This window comes from Mauremys mutica, chromosome 4 (genome assembly GCF_020497125.1).
Source record: "Mauremys mutica isolate MM-2020 ecotype Southern chromosome 4, ASM2049712v1, whole genome shotgun sequence".
In the NCBI taxonomy this organism is placed as follows: Eukaryota; Metazoa; Chordata; order Testudines; family Geoemydidae; genus Mauremys; species Mauremys mutica.
In genome coordinates, this window is record NC_059075.1 from 115,534,734 (window position 1) to 115,556,067 (window position 21,334).

The 21,334-nt window shown below is 59.3% G+C and overlaps 1 protein-coding gene across 2 annotated transcripts in view; it reads right to left on the minus strand.

Annotated features, from left to right (window-relative positions):
• Nucleotides 1-210: 210 nt before the first annotated feature.
• Nucleotides 211-21,334, minus strand: part of B4GALNT4 (beta-1,4-N-acetyl-galactosaminyltransferase 4) — a 131,634-nt gene continuing 110,510 nt past the window's right edge. For both annotated transcript variants that reach the window (XM_045016118.1, XM_045016117.1), the window contains exons 10-20: nt 18,996-19,139; nt 17,148-17,257; nt 15,896-15,996; nt 15,032-15,114; nt 9,805-11,122; nt 9,079-9,386; nt 8,347-8,500; nt 6,709-6,781; nt 6,433-6,586; nt 3,008-3,134; nt 211-2,184 (exon numbers count right to left, since the gene is read on the minus strand). In XM_045016118.1, the coding sequence (XP_044872053.1) occupies nt 2,070-2,184; nt 3,008-3,134; nt 6,433-6,586; nt 6,709-6,781; nt 8,347-8,500; nt 9,079-9,386; nt 9,805-11,122; nt 15,032-15,114; nt 15,896-15,996; nt 17,148-17,257; nt 18,996-19,139 (2,687 nt within the window). In that variant the 3' untranslated portion in view covers nt 211-2,069. The remainder of the gene's footprint in view (nt 2,185-3,007; nt 3,135-6,432; nt 6,587-6,708; nt 6,782-8,346; nt 8,501-9,078; nt 9,387-9,804; nt 11,123-15,031; nt 15,115-15,895; nt 15,997-17,147; nt 17,258-18,995; nt 19,140-21,334) is intronic.

Below are 21,334 nucleotides of genomic sequence, written 5' to 3' on the forward strand. Positions count from 1 at the left end.
CGCAGGCTACCCGTGCTGGTATTTGCTGGGGAGAGTGGCTGGAAGTTGATAGTCTAGCTGTGCAGCAGCAGCTGACGGCTTTGCGCTGCGCCGAGCGCCTGCCACCCCCTTGTCCATTTGCAAAGGAAGGAAGCAGAGACGGAAGGGAAATCCCAACCAAGACATTCCTTTTATTTTTTAATAATAAAAAACAAAACAGACATAACCTCCTGAAAACAGCTTCCTACCTCATAATTTCACAGAAATTAGCTTGGAAACGTTGCTCGCCCTCCCTGCTCCGATTCCTGCCTCGGGCCCTCCCCAGGGGGGACGTCACAGCCCCCGGGGGAGCGGGCTCCAACCAGCCCTCCCTAGGGGCTACACCAGGAATGTCAACAACACAAGCGTCCTGCAGGTGTCACACAGCCAGTCCCACCCTGCCACGACCGTGCGCCTGTGCTGGGCAGCTGGCTGCTCCCCACAGCCCCACACAGGGGAGGGAGGCGCGTCAGCGTAAGACATTAGTAGCAGCGTTCGGCCTCTCCGGGGCTGCGCTTCATCTGTGTCCTCCCCCTCCACACCTCTTTTGCCCACAGCAGATCTCCCCCCCCTGCCCACTCGTGGTGCTGGTGTCACCCTCTCCCCCTCATGTACTACCCTCCTCCCTTCCCCACAGAGGGGCCAGCAGCAGCAGCGGGAGGGAGGCCGAAGGCAGTGGGATGGCTTGGCAGAGAATCTCTCCGGGGCGCCGTATTTACCAGCCCATTCCCTCCCCCCTCAAATGCTACCAGGCCCAGGAAGCACCGCCCTGCGCCTGAGCTACTGTCTGGTTCACCCGCAGGCACTGCAGCGTCTCACTGTGCTTGAGAAGGGCTGAGCTGTGGGACAAGAGCCCTTCGGATGTGGATGGAAGGGAAGAGAAGGGGACAGAGGTGAGTTTATAGCTCATCCCCCACAATGCCCCCGGGGGTGCTCTGAGGACGCCCCTGCCAGCCGAATTCATGAGGGGATGCCCATTGAGCGGATCTGGGCTCCAGCCAGGGGTGGGACAGCTCCCAACTGCTGGGCAGCTAGGCACAGTGAGCCTGGATCAGCCGCTCTGCCCGGCCCCACCTCACCAACGGCTTCAGGAGCCGCCCGGGTTTTAGACTGCAGATCTGGGGCTGGGGGATTTCCTGACCAGAGAGCTTGTGGCCCATAGGGCACAGCACCCACCTCTGAAGGTAACGGGGCAGTGAGCCACGATGCGCTGGCATCATACCAACCCCATTGCTCACTCCTCCTCTTCCGAGTGTGACAGGGCATGGGGCCAGCGAGCTGCAAGGCCCTGCTCACAGATCCGCCCCCAGACCTCCTCCACGCAGTATGTTCATCCGACGAGTACCCAGCAAGGTTCCCGTCTCCCTAGGGGACTCTGCACGGACAGCATGTGGCCTGTGTATTCGCTTCCCGGCCCCGCTATGGAACAGGGAGCTCGGCCTCTCCCGGCCACGCCAAAGAGAGGTGCATGGAAGCTTGCTGCGACTCACGCTGCCCACAAGGGGTGCAGCAGTGGCACGGGCACAGCAAGTGTGACACCCTGTGAACCTGGGCACCTCCCCAGTGTTGCTTAGCAGGGCTGGCCCCGGGACGCCAGGCCCAGGAGGGAAACCCGGCCGCCAGGCTGATAAGCCCCTTCTCCACCTCCTCTCCAGGGGCTGGCTCCAGGCCTTGTTTTACCACCCCGCTCCCTGAGGGGCTGGGGGCAGCATGAGGGGCTGGTTGGCTCCCTCCCTCTGACAGGATCCCTGACCCTCAGTGCTAATGAGTTAATAAACTGGTTTCTCACTAAGAAATTAGAAGCCTTAAGAAAAATCACAACCTCCCCCCTCCCGCCAAAGTAACTGTGGTTTGTTTAGAGAGCTCTGGAGAAATCCCCAGCCTCTCGCTCCAGCACGGTGTCTAGAGGCACCGCCAGTGGCCCGGAGACGACTCCCACGACTGCACGGGCTCGAGGTGGCAGAGCCGAGGCAGCTGGCTTTGCTGAACAGCCTCCTCCTGCCCCGGCGTGCGGAGGAGCCCTGGGCGTGGCTGGCAGCAGGGCCCAGGACCTAGTCTTTGGGCGCCTTCTTGCTGCGGGAGTTCCACATGCCGCGTTTGGAGTGGTAGTAATGGTAAAAGTTCCTGAGGCGCAGGCGTTCCACCTCCAGCCCGCTCTGCAGGACCCTGCACGGGGAGAGGGAGACAAAGCTTAGGAGAGCACGGTGAAGAGGGCGCAGCCACAGCAAAGCCCCTGGGTTTTTTTCCCCCGTTCCTCAAAGGCAGATAAAACCTGGTTCCCTCAGAGAGGAAGAGGCTTTTGTTCACTGTCACACGCGCGCTGCCTTGGGGCTGTGTTTGCTAACACCCATTGACCTCAAACACCTCAGGAACGTGTCGGAGGAAAGCTCTCTTTGATAGTCAGCGCTCCCCACTCAGTACAATGGCCATCTCTGAGACCTCCAAGGAGTCCTCTCACACAGCCAGTGGTGCCCTAACTTGGCCTTTCCGAAGTCTCCAGCTGCTGCGCCCTCCCCACCACTGTTGGGGTAATTTATATTTCTGCATGGAGGGAAAAAAGAGGAGGGCACAAATCCATTCCCCCCTCCCCCCCTTTAAAGGAAAAAAGTACTGGAGATGTTTCAAGCAGATTTGCTCCACACAAGCCCCGTCTCTCCTGTTGGTGTGCCAGCTGCTCCTGGCACCCACTGCTGCCCATGCCAAGCTCTATACCCAGGTATGAGAAAACTGGGTCACAGGACAGGGCAAGCTGAGCTCATGCCCAGCTCCCCGCCCCACTGCCCCCGATTGTGTGGTACCATAAAAAAGCCACTCAGAGTCACAGGGCCTCAGAGGGGTTAACCCCCCCGCCCCCCCGGCATCTTCTCTGCCAGGTCCCTGAATCAGCCATGTGTGTCTGAAGGGCATCAGGCCAGTCTCCATGGCCAGCCAGCACACAGCTCCCCATGGCAGGGAAGAGGCACTGGGCAGGAGGCCCTGCCAGCCATACCTGTCCAGTAGCTCCCAGTCCTCCCCGCCCCAGCGGTCTCGGAACTCCTCCGTGTTCATGCCCCCGACGCGGTCAAAGTCCGACTTGTAGATCCCAAAGAGACCGAACCCGTTCACCTCCCAGTAGCCTGAGAAAGGAGGAAAGAGAGGTGACTCGCTAGGTCTCAGGGGGGAAGGGGGCTCCGTGCAAGAGGGGAGGGCAGGGCAAGGAGCAGGGCTGCTCCAAAGCCCAGCCAGGAGGTAGCACTGAGCAGGGCTGGTGCTTCCATTAGGCGACCCTAGGCGGTCGCCTAGGGCGCCAGGATTCAGGGGGGCAGCATTTTGTGCGCTCCCCATGGGGCGCACGGGAGCTTCCGGTTCCGCTCCCGCGCCGCCGGGGAAGGACCTTCTGCCGACGTGCCGCGGAAAACAGTGGTAGGCCATTGAGCAGCTCAATGGCTGCTGCTGTCGCCTGCGGCATTTCGGCAGAGGGTCCTTCTTCGGCGGCGCGACGGGAGCGGAACCGGAAGCTCCCGCGCGCCCCATGGGGAGTGCACAAAATGCCGCCCCCCGAAGTCTGCCTAGGGCGCCAGAAACCCTGGCGCCACTCCTGGCACTGAGATCCCTCCGGGCTCTGCCATCCTTTGAAGCCACGCTGCCCTCTGCTGGAAACCAACAGCAGCACACAAGCACGGGGAGGCTTCTGCTCCCAGCCCCATAGAGCGAACCGGTCCCCCAGAAGGTGAGACTGCGGCTCCATTCTCGCACACGAGCTCCTGAGTTCGTGGGTACTGGCATTCAGCTAACTGCTCACTCCAGGGCTGCTGCACCTTCCTCTGAAGCAGCAGGTGCTGGGCCCTGTCAGAGGCAGGACGCTGACCTGGATGGGCCTCGGGTCGGATCCAGCGTGGCACTGCTACGTGCCTGCAGCCCCCATGGGAGGAGAAAGGCTAAGCTGTTCATGCACTAAACACCCAGCTGGCCCTCTCCCAGTGCAGGCACTCGCCTGAGAGTGCAGCCCAGGAAAGCAGCCGCCAAGAGCCAGAGGGATCTAGTTTAAAGGAGCCGTCTCACACTCAGCCAAACGTACGGCATGGGACCAAACCAGCGGTGCAGGGCAGGTGTGCTGCGGGGGGCAGAGGAGGGAGAGCGCTGCTCCAGCTAGCTCTCCAGGGGAGGCTCCGGAGGAAACCACCTCCAGCCACACCCTGAGCAGCTGGGGTGGTCAGCACCATGCGGGAAGGAGAAAGGTAGAACCTCGAGGAGCTGGGATATTTACTGGTGAGGAGCTCTGCCCCCCAGGCAGCTCCCTGAGAATGTAGTGGCAAAATAGGCTGAGGAAGCTTGTGCTCGGGCAGCGCTGCTGTGCGGCTCCAGCCTACTGACCCGCTGACCTGCTGCTCCCTATGTTGGGATGCAGTGCCAGGCTCCCTGCACACACAGGCTGCCAGCCACCCCGCAGGCTGCTCAATCCCCCCACCCCGCAGTCCAGTCAAGGCAGCTTCTCATCCACAGCTTCAGAGTGCGCCATAGCACTGCTTCTATCCCTCTCCCCACTCACCCCCCACTCCGCTCCCCGAGCTCAGCCCCAGCCCCTCTCCGGACTGCCCCCCTTGTCTCCTCTGCTCACTCCACATCTCCCACCAAGGTACCCCCTTTGCTCAGAATAGCTCCCCTCCAACGTACGCCCAGCCCCCACTGCCTCCCCCAGATCACCGCTAAGAACACCTCCAATCGGAGGGTCTCTGCACATCACTGACCACCCCTGGTGCCCGGGCTGGGCCTGCTTCTGCATTTAGGCCAGGAATTTCAGAAGGGGCTAGTAACTTGGGGTGCCGGATGGGAGACACTTTAAAGAGGCCCGATTTGCAGACAGTCTGAAGTCAAACAGAGGCTCTTGTCTCCGAGCTCTTTGGGACTGGGATTCATTTTTCTGTTCTGAGAGCGGCTTCAACCTCCGTATAAAAGCACACGCTGCAGCCCCCCATCAGCACGGGGCTGACGCACATGCCTAACTGTAAGCACATGAATAGTGCCACTGACGTCAGTGAGACCATTCGGGCGCTTAAAGCTCCTGCACTGGGGTCTTGCTGAAGCGGGGCCTATATAAATAATACCAGCACCGGAACGTGCTAGTACATTAGAACTACGCCCTGAAAGCCAGCAAGTGGCATGGCTGTGATCCCCATCACCACACCCCCGTGTGCCTCGGTTTCCCCATATGTCAAATGGATGGCTGATCTCTTCCTCTGGAGAGCACGGTGAGATCTAGGGGGTCAAGTGATAGATAAAGATGATTAGTTCTTGTGGCAGAGTTCTGGCAGAGCACTCTGGTCACTGGTTAGCCAGTTAGGCTCCTGGGGACAGCCTGAGTGAGGAGTTGCTGATTACCAGATCAGATTGGGACCCGGCCGCTAACAAGATAATTAGCCCATTAACAAGGAGACTGGACAAAAGAGCCCAGCAAGGCAGGGCAAGCTGGGTCTGATAGAGGGAGCTCTCTGTGTGGGTGGACCTCTTCCCACCCCCACCCCCACCCCTGGGAAGACTGACTGTCCAGCTGCGTGAGGACGTAGAAGGCGGTGAGGAGAGGCACTGTAAATAAGTGACACGATGGTCTCTCTGAAGGGAAGGTCTCTGAGCGGACTGGGTGAGAGCAAAGAGGATGGGAGTGGAGGGTGCCCCGTCACAGTGCTGCTCAGCCTCTGTGCGCCTCTCCCAACACAATGTGCTGGATTTAGCTACGCGGTGGACAAGGGAAAAAGCGACAGCAAATCCTACTGATGAAAGCGGTATCTGAACAAACCTGCAGCCTCCCCCGGCCAGATTCATTGGGCGACAGCACAATCCAGTGCTGGAGAGGTCGGAGCCAGTTAGAGGGGCAGGGCTGGGTGGGTTACAGCAGTAGTCAGGACTCCTGGGTTCAATTCCTGCCTCGCTGTAAGGCCCTGAGCAGATCTCGCCCTGTAACTGGAAGGGGGGACGCTACACCCTCCCTGCAGGGGTTGCGTGAGGCTTAGTTAAGGCTCCGGGAGCAGTCCGCCACCCTCCCTTAAGAAGCACCCAGCATTATTATTCCTGCTCACCCCCCGCCCCCAGCCTTGGGGTGCAGCCGTAATCGCAGAGGGGAAGGACGTGCAGGTTTAAGGAGGAGCAGGGAAGATGCTGAGTTTCTAACACCAGTGTAGCCCGACTCCTTAAAGCAACCGGCCTGGACCTGGAACAGAATTTGGGAAGCAGCAGGTTGCTCATGTAATAGGGTTCAGCAGCACAGCGCTGAGTGGCTGCACGAGGAGCCCTGCCACGCTGCCTGCACCGTTAGCTGCCTCAGTCCATTAGCGGCTCCCATCCTGGGGCGCTGGCTCCCGTCCTGGGGCGCTGGCTCCCTGCATTCGAAAGCCCAGCGCGTTTCCCACTGCGAGAGCACCCGTGCGCTGGGGGCGTTACCGTTGGGGTCCCGCGGAGAGCTCCCGCAGCCCAGCCGCATGACGATGGGCGCGTAGGCCAGCTTGCCCTCCACGCAGTGCTTGCGGATGCTGTCCAGGATGTTGAGGGGGAAGTGGATGTGCAGGTCACACAGGAACACGATGCTGCGCCCGTCCTGAGGGAACGAAGGGCAGAGAGAGGCCGTGACCAGGCGGCACAGCCCACGGCAAGCCCCTGGGGGCAGGATGGGACAAGGCCAGTGGCTCTGAGAGCCAGAGTCCTCCCACCGTCTCTCACCTCGATGGAGTCCACCCCGGCCTGCAGCCCTGCCGAGCGCTCAAAGTTCCCCGTGCGCTTCAAGTACTGGTACCTGAGAACAACGCAGACAGTCAGCGGCAGCAAGGAGAGGGGAGCCGAGCTGGGGGCTTTGTGGGAACAGAGCTCAGTGGGCACTGCTGGGCTGAGTGACCATGGGGAGTCTCCAGGTGGGGACACTGAGGCAGGAGAGGAATCGTCTGGAGGGTACCAGGGGCCACTGAGCCAAGGGAACCCAGCTGAGCTCCAGGAAGCCTTTCACGGGCTAACACAGTACAACTCTCTGCCCCCTCTCGTGGCTACCTGCGGTTGAGAGTCCATTACAGCCTTCTCGTTCTTTAGCTCAGGCACCAAGGGCTCTTGCTTTTAGATCGAAAGGTCCCAGGTTAACCCCCTCCCCACGACCCCGTGCCATCCCCACCTGGGGGCGCTGTGTTACACTCATGGCCAGAGGGGCTCGCACCCCTGACCGCTGCTGGGGACATGGCTCTGCTTCGCATAGCAGGGGCTTTCCAAAGAGGGACAGCGCAGAGATGGGCTGGGGGTGTGGAGAGCCATGCAGGGCAGCCAGGGGGTTCTGTACACAGACTGTTAGCAGCTCCAGGGCTCTCTTCCTCTCCCCAGCTCGAAGGCCCCTCTTGCCCGCTAGCCCCTTTGCAGCCTGCCTGGCTCCGAGATCACCTGCAGCATCAGCTGTGCACTGGCACAGTATGTCTGCAGGGCAGATCCTCCTGGATCAACCAGACCCTCAACACTCGGAGAGGTTCAGGAGTGTCCCCTCCCGTGTCCTTTGGGTAAACACGGTCATGGCCCTTCCCAGTGCCATTCAGCAGGGGGCACACTCCACCTATGGGACGCTGTCTCCAGAAAAAAAGCCGGGTTGCGGGGATCACAGTGCCAAGTCTGCTGATGGCAATGCGTCCTGTGGTGCAAGATGCTTGGGGCTAAAGGCACAGGAGAAGGGCGGGCAGTGGCTCAGAGTCAGGCGTGACACTATAGAGGAGTCCAGCAGCAAGCCACCAGCCTGCAGACTCGCTGGGGCAGGGACAGCGTCTATCTGCCTGTTTGGATGGCACCTGAAACAACGTGACCGTGATCTTCAGTGGGGGCCTCTGGCCACCCCGCGACACAAATAGCAGCAGCAGCACAAAGAGCATGTGTGCGTGTGGGGGGAAACAGGCTCACAGCCACGGCCGGGGATGCTAGATGCCAGTCCAGACTCAGTTGGCTGGGTAGAACAAGGGGGCTCATTGTGAGGGCATTCGGCGATAGCCCCCCCGGGGTGCGGTTACACACACAGCACCTGGGGCTCGGGCTTCCACAAGCGCCAGGGAAACCAGAACCAAAGCTGCTGCTCTGCACTCAGCTCCTCCGGCAGTGCAAGGACTCTGGGAGGGAGGAGAGAGGTCACCTCTGTGCTGCCTGGGACTCCCTGACCCAGCCTGCTCCAGGGCTTTGCTGGGCGTGTCTGCCACAGATGAGGCCAGAAGTGGAGGGTTCACTTTGGGCCCAGGCTCCCGTTTGTGGGGCTGGGGGTCCGGCAGGGAGAAGGTGCTGGGCCTGGCACTGGTGGGGAGGGACAGCGGCAAGGAAGGGCTCTGGGGCTCCCTGCTCCGTTACCGAGGCAGCCGGGCTTCCTGCAGTGCCTTCTCCACGTCCATGTCCTCACTCTCAAAGTCCACCAGGATGACATTGAAGTTGGCATCCTTGGTGTCCCAGTACAGGCCGGCCATGTCCGCGATGAACTGCTGAACCCAGCGCGCCTGGTTCTTCACTGCCACACAAGCAGACACCATCAGGGTCAGCGCTGCCCAGGGATCTATGCCCTGCCCCGGGGCTGAGAGCCAGACCCCCAACCACCCCCCAGGGATCCACTCCCCACCCCGGGGCTGAGAGCCAGACCCCCAACCACCCCCCAGGGATCCACTCCCCACCCCGGGGCTGAGAGCCAGACCCCAGCCACCTCACAGGGATCCACATCCGGTCCCGGGGCCCAGAGCCAGACTCCCAGCCACCCTCCCAGGATCCACTCCCCACCCTGGGGCCGAGAGCCAGACCCCAGCCACCCCCCAGGGATCCACTCCCCATCCCTGGGCTGAGAGCCAGACCCCAGCCACCTCACAGGGATCTACTCCCTGCCCTGGGGCTAAGAACCAGACCCCCATCCCTTCCCCAAGGATCCACTCCCCGTCCCCATGGCGAAGAGCCAGACCACCAGCCACCCTCCATCTAATGCTCTGAATGACCCCAGAGGTCCTGGTGCAGGTGGCAGCTTGGGGGGGACCTTTGGTCCCTGAAAGGAGGGTGCAGATAATGCCCCTTCCCCCACCGCGGTCTCAGCTACGCTCTCACCTGGCACCACGAAGTGCACCATGACATCCTGCCTCCAGCTGAGCCGCAAGGGTCGGCACAGGATGGGCTTCCCATACAGCAGGCTCCAGGGGCTGGGCTGGGGCTCGGTGGCCACGGGCGTGGGCCCCTCGGGGTTGGCCTCGGTGCTGTCGGCCGGCCTGCCCTGATGCAGCAGGACGTAGACGTACTCCGAGAGCCGCACGGTCCTCTGCCCCCGCTCCAGCAGTTCCAGCTCCAGCAGGTAGCGGTTCCCCCGCGCCGTGTCTCGCCGCTTCTCCACGTTGACGATGCGCAGCAGGGTGTAGATCCTGGGGGAAGGGACACTATCACCTTCCCAGGCGAGGCCCACGCCCACACCCCACACCAGGGACCCTGCCCCCCACAGCCTGGCTAGCTGAAGGACAACGTGCAGCCCCGCTCCCACCCTTCTAGTGGGGGGCGTCATCCAGGCTAGGAGAGCACCCCCACCTCCCAGAGGGCAGGCTCTGTGGGGTGGGAGAGCAGGGTGGGGAAGCTTATGGCTGCATTCCCCCCTCGCCCCAGGAGGTGCAGGGCTGAGGATCTGTTGGGGGAGTAGAGTGTGTGTAGCCAGGGCTGGATGTCCATGAAGACCACCCTGCTCTCTTGCCTGCCCAGGTGGGGGCAGGACTGAGCAGAGCTTAGCCCTGCTGGTCCCCCTGGTCCTGGTGGCAGCCCTGGGCCTAGCTCCACGATTTCTCTCCCTACCCCCCATTCTTCTCGTTGAGTTTCTCCATGTACTGGGCCACCACGTCCACCACCTCGCTCTCGCTCAGCTGCAGGTTGCCCGAGACGTTGCAGCGCAGGTCGTTCCAGTCGGAGCGCAGGAGCTCGAAGTCCACCGAGCTGACGCTGAACGTCCTCTGCCAGTTGATGGAGTCCTCCAGCCAGCTCGGCTGCAGCTCCGAGTTCTCGTAGCTGTAGTCCGACAGCTCCTCCTCCTCCTCCTCCTGGGCCTTGCCCAGGGCCTCCTGCTGCGACGCCGTCACCTCCGACATCCTGAGGAAGGACGTCACCCGCACCCCGGCCGACAGGGCTGCCTCCGAGGAGTTGTAATCCAGGGCTGCCACTGCTGCGGTCCTGGCTGGGGTGGCGGTGGGGATCTCCAGGGCCTCCTTGCCAAAAAGCCCCTTGGCTGGTGGCAGCTGTATGCTGGGCTGTGCCCTCCGCTCGCCCACAGCCTTGGGGTCCTCGTGCCTGTACAGCTGCTCCCACTTCTTGATGCTGGCCCTGGGGCTCTTCCGCTTGGAGGGATCCGTCTCCCTGGAGCCGTTGCCCGGGAGCCAGGGCGCCCTGTGGCTGGGGACGGTGCGGAGCTTGGTGAAGGGGGCGGAGCGCCTCTGGGGGGCCCTTGAGTTCAGGTGCATCCTCCTGAGTGGCTTAGGGTAGAGGAAGACACCGGGGAAAGTGGCCTCCTGCACTGGGGCCTTGCGCTTGCCAGGCTGCAGCCGGGTCACATACACCTTCTCTTGGGGCTTGTTGGTCTCCTTCTTGGCCTTCTTCTCCTCCATGGGCGCCAGGAGCTTGCTTGTGCCCTGTGGCTTGGCTTTGCCCCCAAAGAGGGGCACGGAGAGGTGGGGTTGGCGGCTCAGGACACTGCCCCGCCTTGACGGCGCCAGCAGCCCCAGCTCATCTTCCTCCCTGGCGTTCGCCTGTTCCGGCTCCTTGCGCGCCCAGCTGAGGGAGCGCCTCCGAACCAGGGCCTGCTCTCGTAAAGGGGGGGTGTTCTCATAGCCCTGGGAATCCCTGGCTGTGGCTGCGGAACTGGGGCTGGCCCCGTTGTGTACGTCCCGGGTTCGCGGCCGCCCTGGCGCGGCACCCTCCTCATGAACCGGCTGTTGCTGGTGGCGGAAAGTGTAGTAGTCTACGTCGCCCCCGTAATCCCTTGCAGCCAGAAGGAGCCCTTTGCCTTTGGTCCCAGTGCCCAGGGGTGGGCTCGGCCCCCTGGGGCTCTTCTCCTTGGCGTTGGGAGGCTGGTCCGTGGGCTCGGGACTGTCTGCTCCTTCCTCCTCCTCTTCCAGGAAATCTGCAAAGCAAACACACCTCGGGTAGGCCAGCGAAAAAAGACGAGATCCCGAGGCGTTTGAATTCAAAAGGCACCTGGGACTCGGATTCTCCAAGTGCAGGCCACTGCAGTGTGCTAACCCCCAGCAGTGGGTCACAGCCAGAGCATTTCAGGCCAGAAGGGACCACCAGGCCCACCAGTCTGAGCCCAGGCGCATCACAGGCCATCAAACTCCACCCAGTTACCAGAGCAGACACATTATTACTGCGTCTTAACAAGTGGAGCCCTTGCAGGGAGGCACCAATCCCGGCAGCCAGTGTCCAACATCCAGGTCGCTGTGGGGGCTCTTGCGAGAACGTAATCCGGGGGGGAGGGAGGGGGTGCCTGCCTAGCTACCTGCACAGGTGGGACTGTGCCCTAATGTCCCGCCATGCCCTGCAGCCCTGGGCTTCAGTCGGCTGACAAAGGAGCTCAGGATCCAGCCCCTTCTTGGGACGGCAAGGAAGGAGAGACCAGTGGCTGCGGCACTATCCTCAGGCTTGGGAGGCCCACATGCAATTCCCTGCTCCGGCACAGACTCCCTGCGTGACCGTGGGCATGTTACCTAGCCTCCGCTCCCCATCTGTGCAATGGGGACAATAGCACTGCCCCACCGCACAGAGATGAAGACATGACAGAACAGGAAGCACTCTGAGATCTCCTGCTGAACAGGGCTAGAGAAGAACAAGGTGTTATTCATTTGTTAGCATTATTCAGGGATGGTTTATTGGCCAGGGAAGTGACACTGGGATGGCCAGAGCGGCCAGGAATCTGGGATTGGACCCTTGATTGTCGGGCTGGTCTGCTTACAGTAAGCTCACTGGGGCAGGGACTGTCTCACTAGGTGTACGGACAGCACCCAGCACACCTGAGTGTAGGTGGGGCCTCCCATCAGACAAGTAATAAAATCATAACAACTAATACTGTGTCCATTTGTCAGTGGTATCAATCTCTGGTTCTTGGATTGACTGGCAGCAACTCTGATGTGTTGGCTCCGTTCCCTTGTTTCAACCCCATCACCAAGGGAGAGAGTCTTGATTTTGCTACTGGACTAAATAATTGCGATGGTGTTTCGGTCTTTCCAACAGAGGATCTGAAAGATGTTTCCACACAGTAATAAACTAGCCCTCACGCTCCCCAAGGGCACACATGAAAGGTTAGATGAGGCAGGCTCTGAGTTACTACAGAGAATTCTTTCCCAGGTGTCTGGCTGGTGGGTCTCACCCACATGCTCCAGGTCTAACTGATTGCCATATTAGGGATCAGGAAGGAATTTTCCATCAGGTCAGACTGGCAGAGACATGGGGGGGCAGGGTTGTACCTTCCTCTGCAGCTTCGGGCATGGGTCACTTGCTAGTTTGAACTAGAATAAATGGTGGATGGTGTGTAACATTAAATCTTTAAATCAAGATTTGAGGACTTCTGGAACTCAGCCAGAGGTTAGGGGCTATTGCAGGAGTGGGTGAGTGAGGTGCTGTGGCCTGCGATCTGCAGGAGGTCAGACTAGATGATCATGATGGTCCCTTCTGGCATTAAAGTCAATGAGTCTCTTAGTGACGTTCTATAAATGGGAAGAGCGAGGTTTACAGTTCCCTCAGGGTTCCATTTTTGCCAAGTTGGAGGGACAAACAAAGGCATCAAACAGTAACAGAGGCACAACACACACAAAGCAAAGGATAAAACGAAGCAGTTCACAGGTGCTGGGTGTTGATTTATACCGGTGGTTACATAGTTAAGACAAGCACACTGGACCAAATCCAGCCCTGGCGTAAGACCCACTATAGTCTACACTTACATGACAGCTGGATTTGCCTTGCCATCCCCAGCTTTGATAATACAATGCTGCTACTACCCCCCAAGGTTTTTCTTATGCTCACGATTTGCATGATGGTAGCAGCTAGAAACTGCAGTTGAGATCAGGGACGCACTGTGCTGGGCACTGTTCAGCCCTACGATAAAGGGACACCACCTTTGAGGCCAGGACTGTCTACATAGCGAAAAAAACCCCAACCCCCAGCAGCGAGTCTCAGAGTCTGGGTCTACAGACTTGGGCTTGCAGGGCTCCCGGGTGATGCTACAAACGGCTGGGCTCCAGTCCAAGCCTGAACATCTACACTGCTATTTTTAGTGACAGCGCGCTAAAGTCTGGAGACTCGGGCTCGGAGACTCGCTGCCACGTGGACACACCCAAAGAGTTTACATTTTATAGCACTTTGTATATCGTGAAACGCTCTGCAGACATGAACAAATTAGCCCTGGGGATACGGATTATCATCTCCATTTTACGGTGGGCAAATTGAGCCCAAAAGGTGCAATGACTGGCCCAAAGGCAGACAGCAAATGGGCGGCAGAGTCAGATGACATCCTCCCTCCTATCCAATCCTGTGCCCATTTCTCAGACCGGGCTGCCTCGTTCAGAACAGGAACAGTTCCTCCTTGGGGAGAGCCTCCGGTCGATTGCTGCTCAGGAGGCAGGTGAGTGGGAGGGCTCTGGCACCCCATGGTATATAAATCCTAACCATGGCACAGCCCTCTGGCATGAAATGATGTCACTGAAAGCTGGGCAGGAGGATTCGGGCTGTTCCCAGCCATGGAATTCTTCTGTGAACTCTTTTGGAGAAGCCAGGGCTGCAGGTCAAAGGGGCAGCGAAGCTCTGAGCTACTCTGATTAACACGCTGCACTCACGAAGGGACTTGGAGGGGAAAGAATTGACTGATGCTGTTTTAAGGCAATTAAGTCTCAGCAGAAATCAGCTTTGGCCTGGCGCTGATTTTCCCTTCCGGCTGCCGAGGATGCGCGTGTGGGTGAGACGAGGGAGAGCTCTTGGGAACACCCAGCACAGTGCAGGAGGGGTCGTGCGCATTCGTGGGTGGAGATCAGTGTGGCGCTGCCAGCACAACTTCCCCCACAATGAGATGGGAACCCAATGCCCTCCCAGCCAGGCCGCCGAGACCGAGCTAAAGGCCCTTGGTGCAGCCGAGGGGAGGGGACCCAGAGGCACGTGCAGGAAACCCCCTTTTCCAGCTGCACTGATTGATTCCAGTGGGCTGATGGAAACAGCTCCACATAGGGGTTCACCGCCAGCTCAAGGAGCACGCTGGGAAAGTCAGCCGCAAAGACACAGAGGTGCCAACGTGATCATGCTCAGAGGTGCAGGTCTGAGTGCCTCGAGGGGGCGGGGAGGGCAAATCCCGCGAAGGGTGCGTTGGTGGCACGGGGCCAAGCACCCCGAGAGGGCAGGGAGGGGAAATCCTGCCAAGGGTGTGTTGGGGGGCACGGGTCCAAGAGCCCCAAGAGGGCAGGGAGGGGGAATCCTGCCAGGGGTGTGTTGGGGGGCGCAGGGCCTAGTGCCCCGAGAGGGCAGGGAGGGGGAATCCTGCCAGGGGTGTGTTGGGGGGCGCAGGGCCTAGTGCCCCGAGAGGGCAGGGAGGGGGAATCCTGGCCCTAGTGTACAGGGTGAGCTGCACTTGGAGGCTGGCAAGGCAAAGCCGTGAATCCGAGGGGATTCAGTGGTGCAGCAATCAGTAAATGGGAGAACAGATTCATTCACCAGTATCCAGAATTGCTGGGAGAGAGGCAGGAAGCCTCCATTCCCACCCGGCCTTGCCCCTGGGTCACTGACCATCCGAGTGGGCTCACTCCTTCCTTTCAGTGTTGTGACCCCCCCGTCCCCCCGCCCTGCCTGACTTAGCAACTTCTTCCCCACCACCCATCTGGTGCCCAATTCAGCAAGCAGGGCTCAGCGCTGACACACACAGCCTGGGCGTGCCAGGCCATGAAGCACCATCCCTGCGAGCGGGTGGCAGGACAGACTAGCGCGGCGGAACGCTGCTGAGAGAGGGAGGGCAGCGGAGCAAGCGGCGTCGGCTGGGTGTGCGAGGGCTGCTTACTGTCTGAGTTCAGGAAGAGAAAGGCTCTCTGGCGAGGATCCTCCTCTTCCTCATCCATCTTCATGTACTTGTAGAAGCCAAACCTGGGGGGGAGGGGAAAGAAGCAAAGCACAACGTCGCCGAGATGCGCGCACACAGCTGCACTGACACTGGCCCAGCCTAGGGCAAACCAAACCAAACCAAACAAGGGCACCTCTTTAGTTCCATATCGTCTCACCTGGCAGGACCAGAGCTGAGATCCCCAGACTTGTTTTACTCTGAGGCCCGGGGGTGAGGCCTGATCTGCCCACCCACTGCTGCGAGCCTTGAGCGATGGGCTGCTTGGACACTGGGTGGGCCCCACATTTCTCCTCTCAATCTCTTGCTGCGAATCAGTAGGTAAAGGAAACATGCTTCCCTGCTCCTGGCGAGGCACCTTGCGGGGATGCGGGGGAGGGAGGGTCAGAGCTGATGCAAAGTGGACATCTGCCCCTGGTCTGGCATTTCCTGAGCCGGCTCACGGGGAAGGAAGGCTGCTGGCTGGAAAGGGGCCTGGCACGGGATGCAGAACCTGAGGAATGGGCTTTGTGGGTACAGTCTGGTTTCCTAGGAAACGGGGTCCGTTTCTCAACCATCACCCTCCCTGTGGGCAGGCCCAGGCCCCCTCAGCACCCTGGCCGGGCCCCCCCCCCCCCTCCACTGTGGTTCCTCCCTGCGAGCACCTGGGCTGGGGACAGAGATTCCCTGGGGCTGTGCCTGCCCTGGCACTAAGAAGCCCTATGCCCAGGGGCTCTCCCTGTTGTGCCATAGAGCCCCTGGCTCCCATAGCAGCAGTGCCAGCACAGGGCCCCCGCTGAACTTCCCTGCCCGCCCCCCCCCACTCACTTCTCCAGGTAGAGGGGGGACTCTCTGTAGAAGCACTTGTTCTCCGTCTCCATGTGGGTGAGGCGGGTGAAGTCGTTGGGGTACACGAACGAGAGGTAGACCTGGGGAGCCGAGCAGAGGAGTCACTGAGAGTGTGTGCACCCCGGGGCACGGCGAGGTACGCCCACGACCAGCGTCCCCCGGGGGTCCAGGTGTGGGCACTCCTGGTGAGGGCTCTGAGGTCATGAGCCCGTTGGTGCAAGCTCCTTGGACTGTGGTGTCTCCTGGCAGAGAAGCCTGACGCTCATCAGCCCACAGCCCAAGCCGCCTCCATGGCGTCTGCCAGGCCAGCACTCAGCCGGCTCCTCTGAGGGGCCCTAGAGACAGCTTGGGGCAGGGGAGGGGACTGGAAGGAGACGGCCCATTTCAGCGTTGGCGTCACGGCTCCTGACACTGCAGCCACCTGTGCCCGAGGCTGCAGGAACAAGGCCTTGATGGGCACTGCCTCAGAGGAGCAGCAGGCACTTGGAGCCAGCTGGTGTGTGCATTGGGAGGACTGGCTGGGGTCTGGCACCTCTGGGACAGGTGAGAGACGGGGGACTTAATGGGCAGGGCTGGAGGGCCATAAAGGGGTCTTTATAAAGGGACCCTATTGGATGGTGCCCTCCCCTGTGTGTCAGAGAGCCCTACCCCTCTGCCAGCCTGTCTCCTTTCAGTCCCTAGAAGCACCGACACATTTGATAAAGAGACAGCAATGACCCCTTTCTACCAGCCGCCTTGGCAGCAGGGTGAGCCCATCAGCTGCTGTGTGGGTGAGGAGAAGGCGGACAGGCTGGAAGGGTTGCTGGGGTCGAGTCACAGCCGAGGGAGGGGTGCTCCCCATGAAGTGCTCTGCTGGCGCAGGGAGCCCTGTGCCCGGCGGCGGGGCGCCTCCCACACCTCAGTAGAGCACTGGGAGCGCGTAGTGACTGCAGAGCCGGCAGGATACAGAACAGGACCGCAGGGGCCCTTGTGATATGGCTGCTCCACGCACCCCCAACGCCCACAAGCCCCCGAGCTGCAGCTCTGCCAACCTGCAGAGACCAGAGGAGCTGTGCCCGTGGGCCTGGTACAGAGCCCCAGAACCAATGGGAGGCTTTCCACTGCCTCGGGCAGGCCCTGCAGCCCATCCTGGGGGCACAGACACATGGGTTTTATGTCCACGTCTCCCGGTGACCCCCAAAGGGCAAGGGTCGGGAAGGGGAGCGGAGACACAGCTGAGCTGGACACTTACGAACTGCAGGCCCTGGTAGCGGGCGATAGGGAAGTCCTTCACCACATAGGTGGGGCTGTAGGTGCAGGGCACCAGCACGTTCTCCACGTGGGACGCCTCGATCTGGGGAGCTGGGCGAGAGGAAGTCAGGGTTTAGGCTGTGTCGCGGGCGGGGCCCTCAGCCACCTCCATGTGCAGAGAAAACCCATATGACCCTTTAGAGCCCAGCCCAACCTGGACAACTGCCCTGCCCACACTGTCCCCTATAGACCAGACCAGCTCCTCTAGGCCAGCCCAGCCCAACCCAGACTATCCCCTATAGACCATCGCAGCCTGGGCAACCACCCATCCCATCCCATCCCCTATAGTCCAACCCAACCTGGCAACTGCCCAGCCCAGCCCAGCCCTTATAGCTCATCCCAGATCCTATAGGCCAGCCCAGCCCAGGCTAACCCCTATAGGCTATCACATCCCCTATAGACCAACACAACCTGAGAGACCACCCAGCCCAGTCCCTATAGGCCATCCCATCCCACAGAGTCCAGCCCAGCCCAAGTCTGTGAGTGGCTCCACACTAGGGCATAGAGCTGGAGGGGCACAGGGGGTCCCTGGGTACCTGATCCTATCCAGCCTCATTTCCTTGCCTTCTCTGCACAGATTAACAGCCCCTCTCCCAGCTGAGAGAGTTAAATCCCTGTCCCCATGTCACATTATTGACTTGAACTGGGACCATATAGAACATGGTTGCAACCATGGTCCTGTCGTGTCACAAAATCTTGTATAAAGGGAGTCAAGTGAGGTGTCTAAGACAAGGTTATGGTTTGCTGGTTATGGTTATACTGTCTATATGTGTGTATCATTTTTGTAGTTGAAATTATGAATATTGACTCTATACTGTCTGTATTTCAAGCTTATGCTATGCTTCTGGGTGACACCCCAGACAAGTTGGTGTCAGCTCTGCCTAGCCTGCTTGATGGCCCATTAAGGACCATCAGCTATACAATCTACCTATTGAGAGAAGGCAGATACATCTTGTGACTCAGCAAGGTATGCAGGGACATGCCTATGGACAGAACTCTGAGGTTTTTCCATGCCATGGGATGGACAGCTTGTCTTTGGAACAAAGAAAGAAAGACCACATGGCAAGAGAATATAAAAAGCTGCTGCAGCTCCTCCATCTGGTCTTCAATCCTGCTTCTTACCTCTGGAGGGATTTTACTACAAACTGAAGCTCTGACCAAAGGACTGATGACCCATCCCAGCTGGGGATGTATTCCAGAGACTTGATTTGAACGTGCAGTTTATTCTATCACTGCTACAAGCCTGAACTAAGAACTTTGCCATGTACTGTATGTAATTGATTCCATTTAACCAATTCTTGCTCTTATCTCCATCTTTTTCCTTTTATGAATAAACCTTTAGCTTTTAGATTCTAAAGGATTGGCAACATCGTGATTTATGTGTAAGATCTGATTTGTATATTGACCTGGGTCTGGGCCTTGGTCCTTTGGGATCGAGAAAACCTTTTTCTCTTTTACTGGGGTGTTGGTTTTCATAACCATTTATCCCCATAACGAGTGGCACTGGGGGTGATACTGGGAAACTGGAGTGTCTAAGGGAATTGCTTGTGTGACTTGTGGTTAGCCAGTGGGGTAAAACCAAAGTCCTCTCTGTTTGGCTGGTTTGGTTTGCCTAGAGGTGGAAAAACCCCAGCCTTGGGCTATAACTGCCCTGCTTTAAGCAATTTGTCCTGAATTGGCACTCTCAGTTGGGTCCCGCCAGAACCAGCATCGTTATACCCCTCCAGCCCCGCTTTTCTCACACTCCCCCACCAGCAGGGACTCTCCTGGGAGCCCCTGCCCCACTTACTGAGGAAGAAGGTGTCTCTGGGGTCGGGTTTGAGCATGTCGGCCCCGTGCTCGTCCCTCTGCGCCTCCGACATGTAGCTCCCGGTGTGGCTGGCGAGGGACTGGGGGATGTGAGCCACGTGGTTCATCTTCAGAGAGGACTCGTCTGAAGGGGAGAGCGAGGAGAAAGGCCACAGTGACCCGGGGCCTCACATCCTGGCGAGCCAGGTGCAGGGGCTCCCGGCCCAGCGGGCCATGCTCCAGGCATGGGGGCACCTAATGATCCCAAGTCCACTCCTGGGTGATGGGGCCAGACAGAGATGTTCCATACGGACCCTCCCTAACCACAGCTTTAGCACCGACCCCAAACCTCCTCACCCCACCCCAATCCCTCGACCCCAAATTATGCCTCATGCCAATCCCCCATGACCTGCAGCTTTAACGCTGCCCCCCAAAGCCCATCCCGATATCCCCGCCCCGAACCCACCCCGGTCCCCTCTGACCTGCAGCTTTAGCACTGACCCTCAAACCCCATCCAATCCCTTCACTCAAAGCCATCCCAATCTCCCTGCCCCGAACCCACCCCATCCTGATCCCGACCTGCAGCTTTAGCACTGACCCTCAAATCCCACCCCAACCCGATCCCTTCACCTCGAAGCCATCCCAATCTCCTCATCCCAAACCCGCCCCATCCTGATCCCGCTCAATCTGCAGTTTTAGCGCTGCTTCTAAAACCCCATCCCATCCCCCTGCCCCTTGGTCCAGAGGCTTCCACCAGCACTGTCACCCTGGCCCCTGCCGCCTTGCACTCCTTCCTGCAGGTGGTCGAGATGTCTGGAGCAGTGCAATTCCAAAGGCTAGCCCCCAGGCATGACATTCCCACTGGCCACCTAACAAACGTCCAGCATAAGCACTTCTCTAGGAGATGCTACTGGGCTCTAGTGGAGCGGCCCCTGGCCTTCTCCAGGGGGAGGGAGATGTGCCACTGTCACAGGGTACCCAGGCAATGCTCTGGAACTGCTCCCCACAAAGCCAGTCAGGACTTTGAGGAGCCTCCTCTCCCTTGGAGCAGACTGTTTTCAGGGCAAGAAGCTCATATGTCTTCACCTTCTGGGTCTCTACTTGGAGCATTCAGCATCCTCTGCCCCTCTGTGAGCCCGCCTCAGCAGGGTCCTGGGGAAGCCAGAGGGTCCTGCACCCCCACTTCGCAGTCAGATGTGACTCTCAGCCAGCCAGTAAAACAGAGGTTTATATGACAGGAACATGGTCTAAAACGGAGCTTTTAGGTACAGCGAACCGGACCCCTCGGCTGGGTCAATTCTGGCCCAGTGAGCCAGACCCCCACGTCTGCACTTCACTCCTTGTCCCCAGCCAGCTCCAGACTGAAAACCTCTCCAGCCCCTCCTGCTCTGCTGAGGTCCTTTCCCGGGCCAGGAGGTCACCTGATCTCTTTGTCTCCCAACACCTTCAGTTGGCACCTTTGCAGAGAAGGGGCCCAGGCCATCAGTTGCTAGGAAACAGAGTGCCAGGCATTTAGGTGCACTGGCCCTTTGCTCTGCAGAAATCACACACCCTTATTCCACCACCTAGAATAAGAACTGCATAGGGGACACTGAGGCACCAACACAGTATTCAGAGAAAACATTAAGAACATTGCCAGTTCATCACAGCCACCTGATAGCAAAGGAAGATACAGCCAGAAATCCAGAGATAGCCTCTCAGCAGGTATAATTTGTCCCCAGGCTTGCTCTGCTAGAGCAACAGATAATCTAGCTGATTTTCTAACCGGTGTCATTCTTTGCAGGTGGCATGCCTGTCCTCGCCTGACACGGAGGGAGTGGAGTGTCCTCGCCTGACATGGAGGCTTCCGGAAGAATACTGGTAAGTGAATCAATTGGTTTATGTGGAACTCAGAAATTACCTCCAGGATGAATTTCAGGCGGAGGTGAAGGGATACTGTCTTTTGATGAATATTAGCATATGCAGGTCAGCCATGAGGGGCCACAGCTCACCCACTCTCCTGGCCAATGTCATGGTGTCCTTCAGAGACAGGTGGGTCATTAAGCACGTGGCCAATGGTTCAAAAGGTGGCTCTGTCAGCACTGAAAGTATGAGACTGAGGTCCCACTGCAGCACTGGCTCCCCTATCGGTGGGAAGGTCCCAGGCTAACCCTTCAGGGACCTGGTTGTTACTGGGTGAGTAAGAACAGAGTAGCCAGCTACTGGAGGATGGAATGCACTGATTGCCGCTAGGTGGACCTGCAGCGAGGTAACAGAAAAACTCGATGTCTTGAGGAGGTGGGCTGGCTCTGATAGCTGGTTCTGTTGCACCTAGGTACAGAAACATCCCCATTTGGCTAG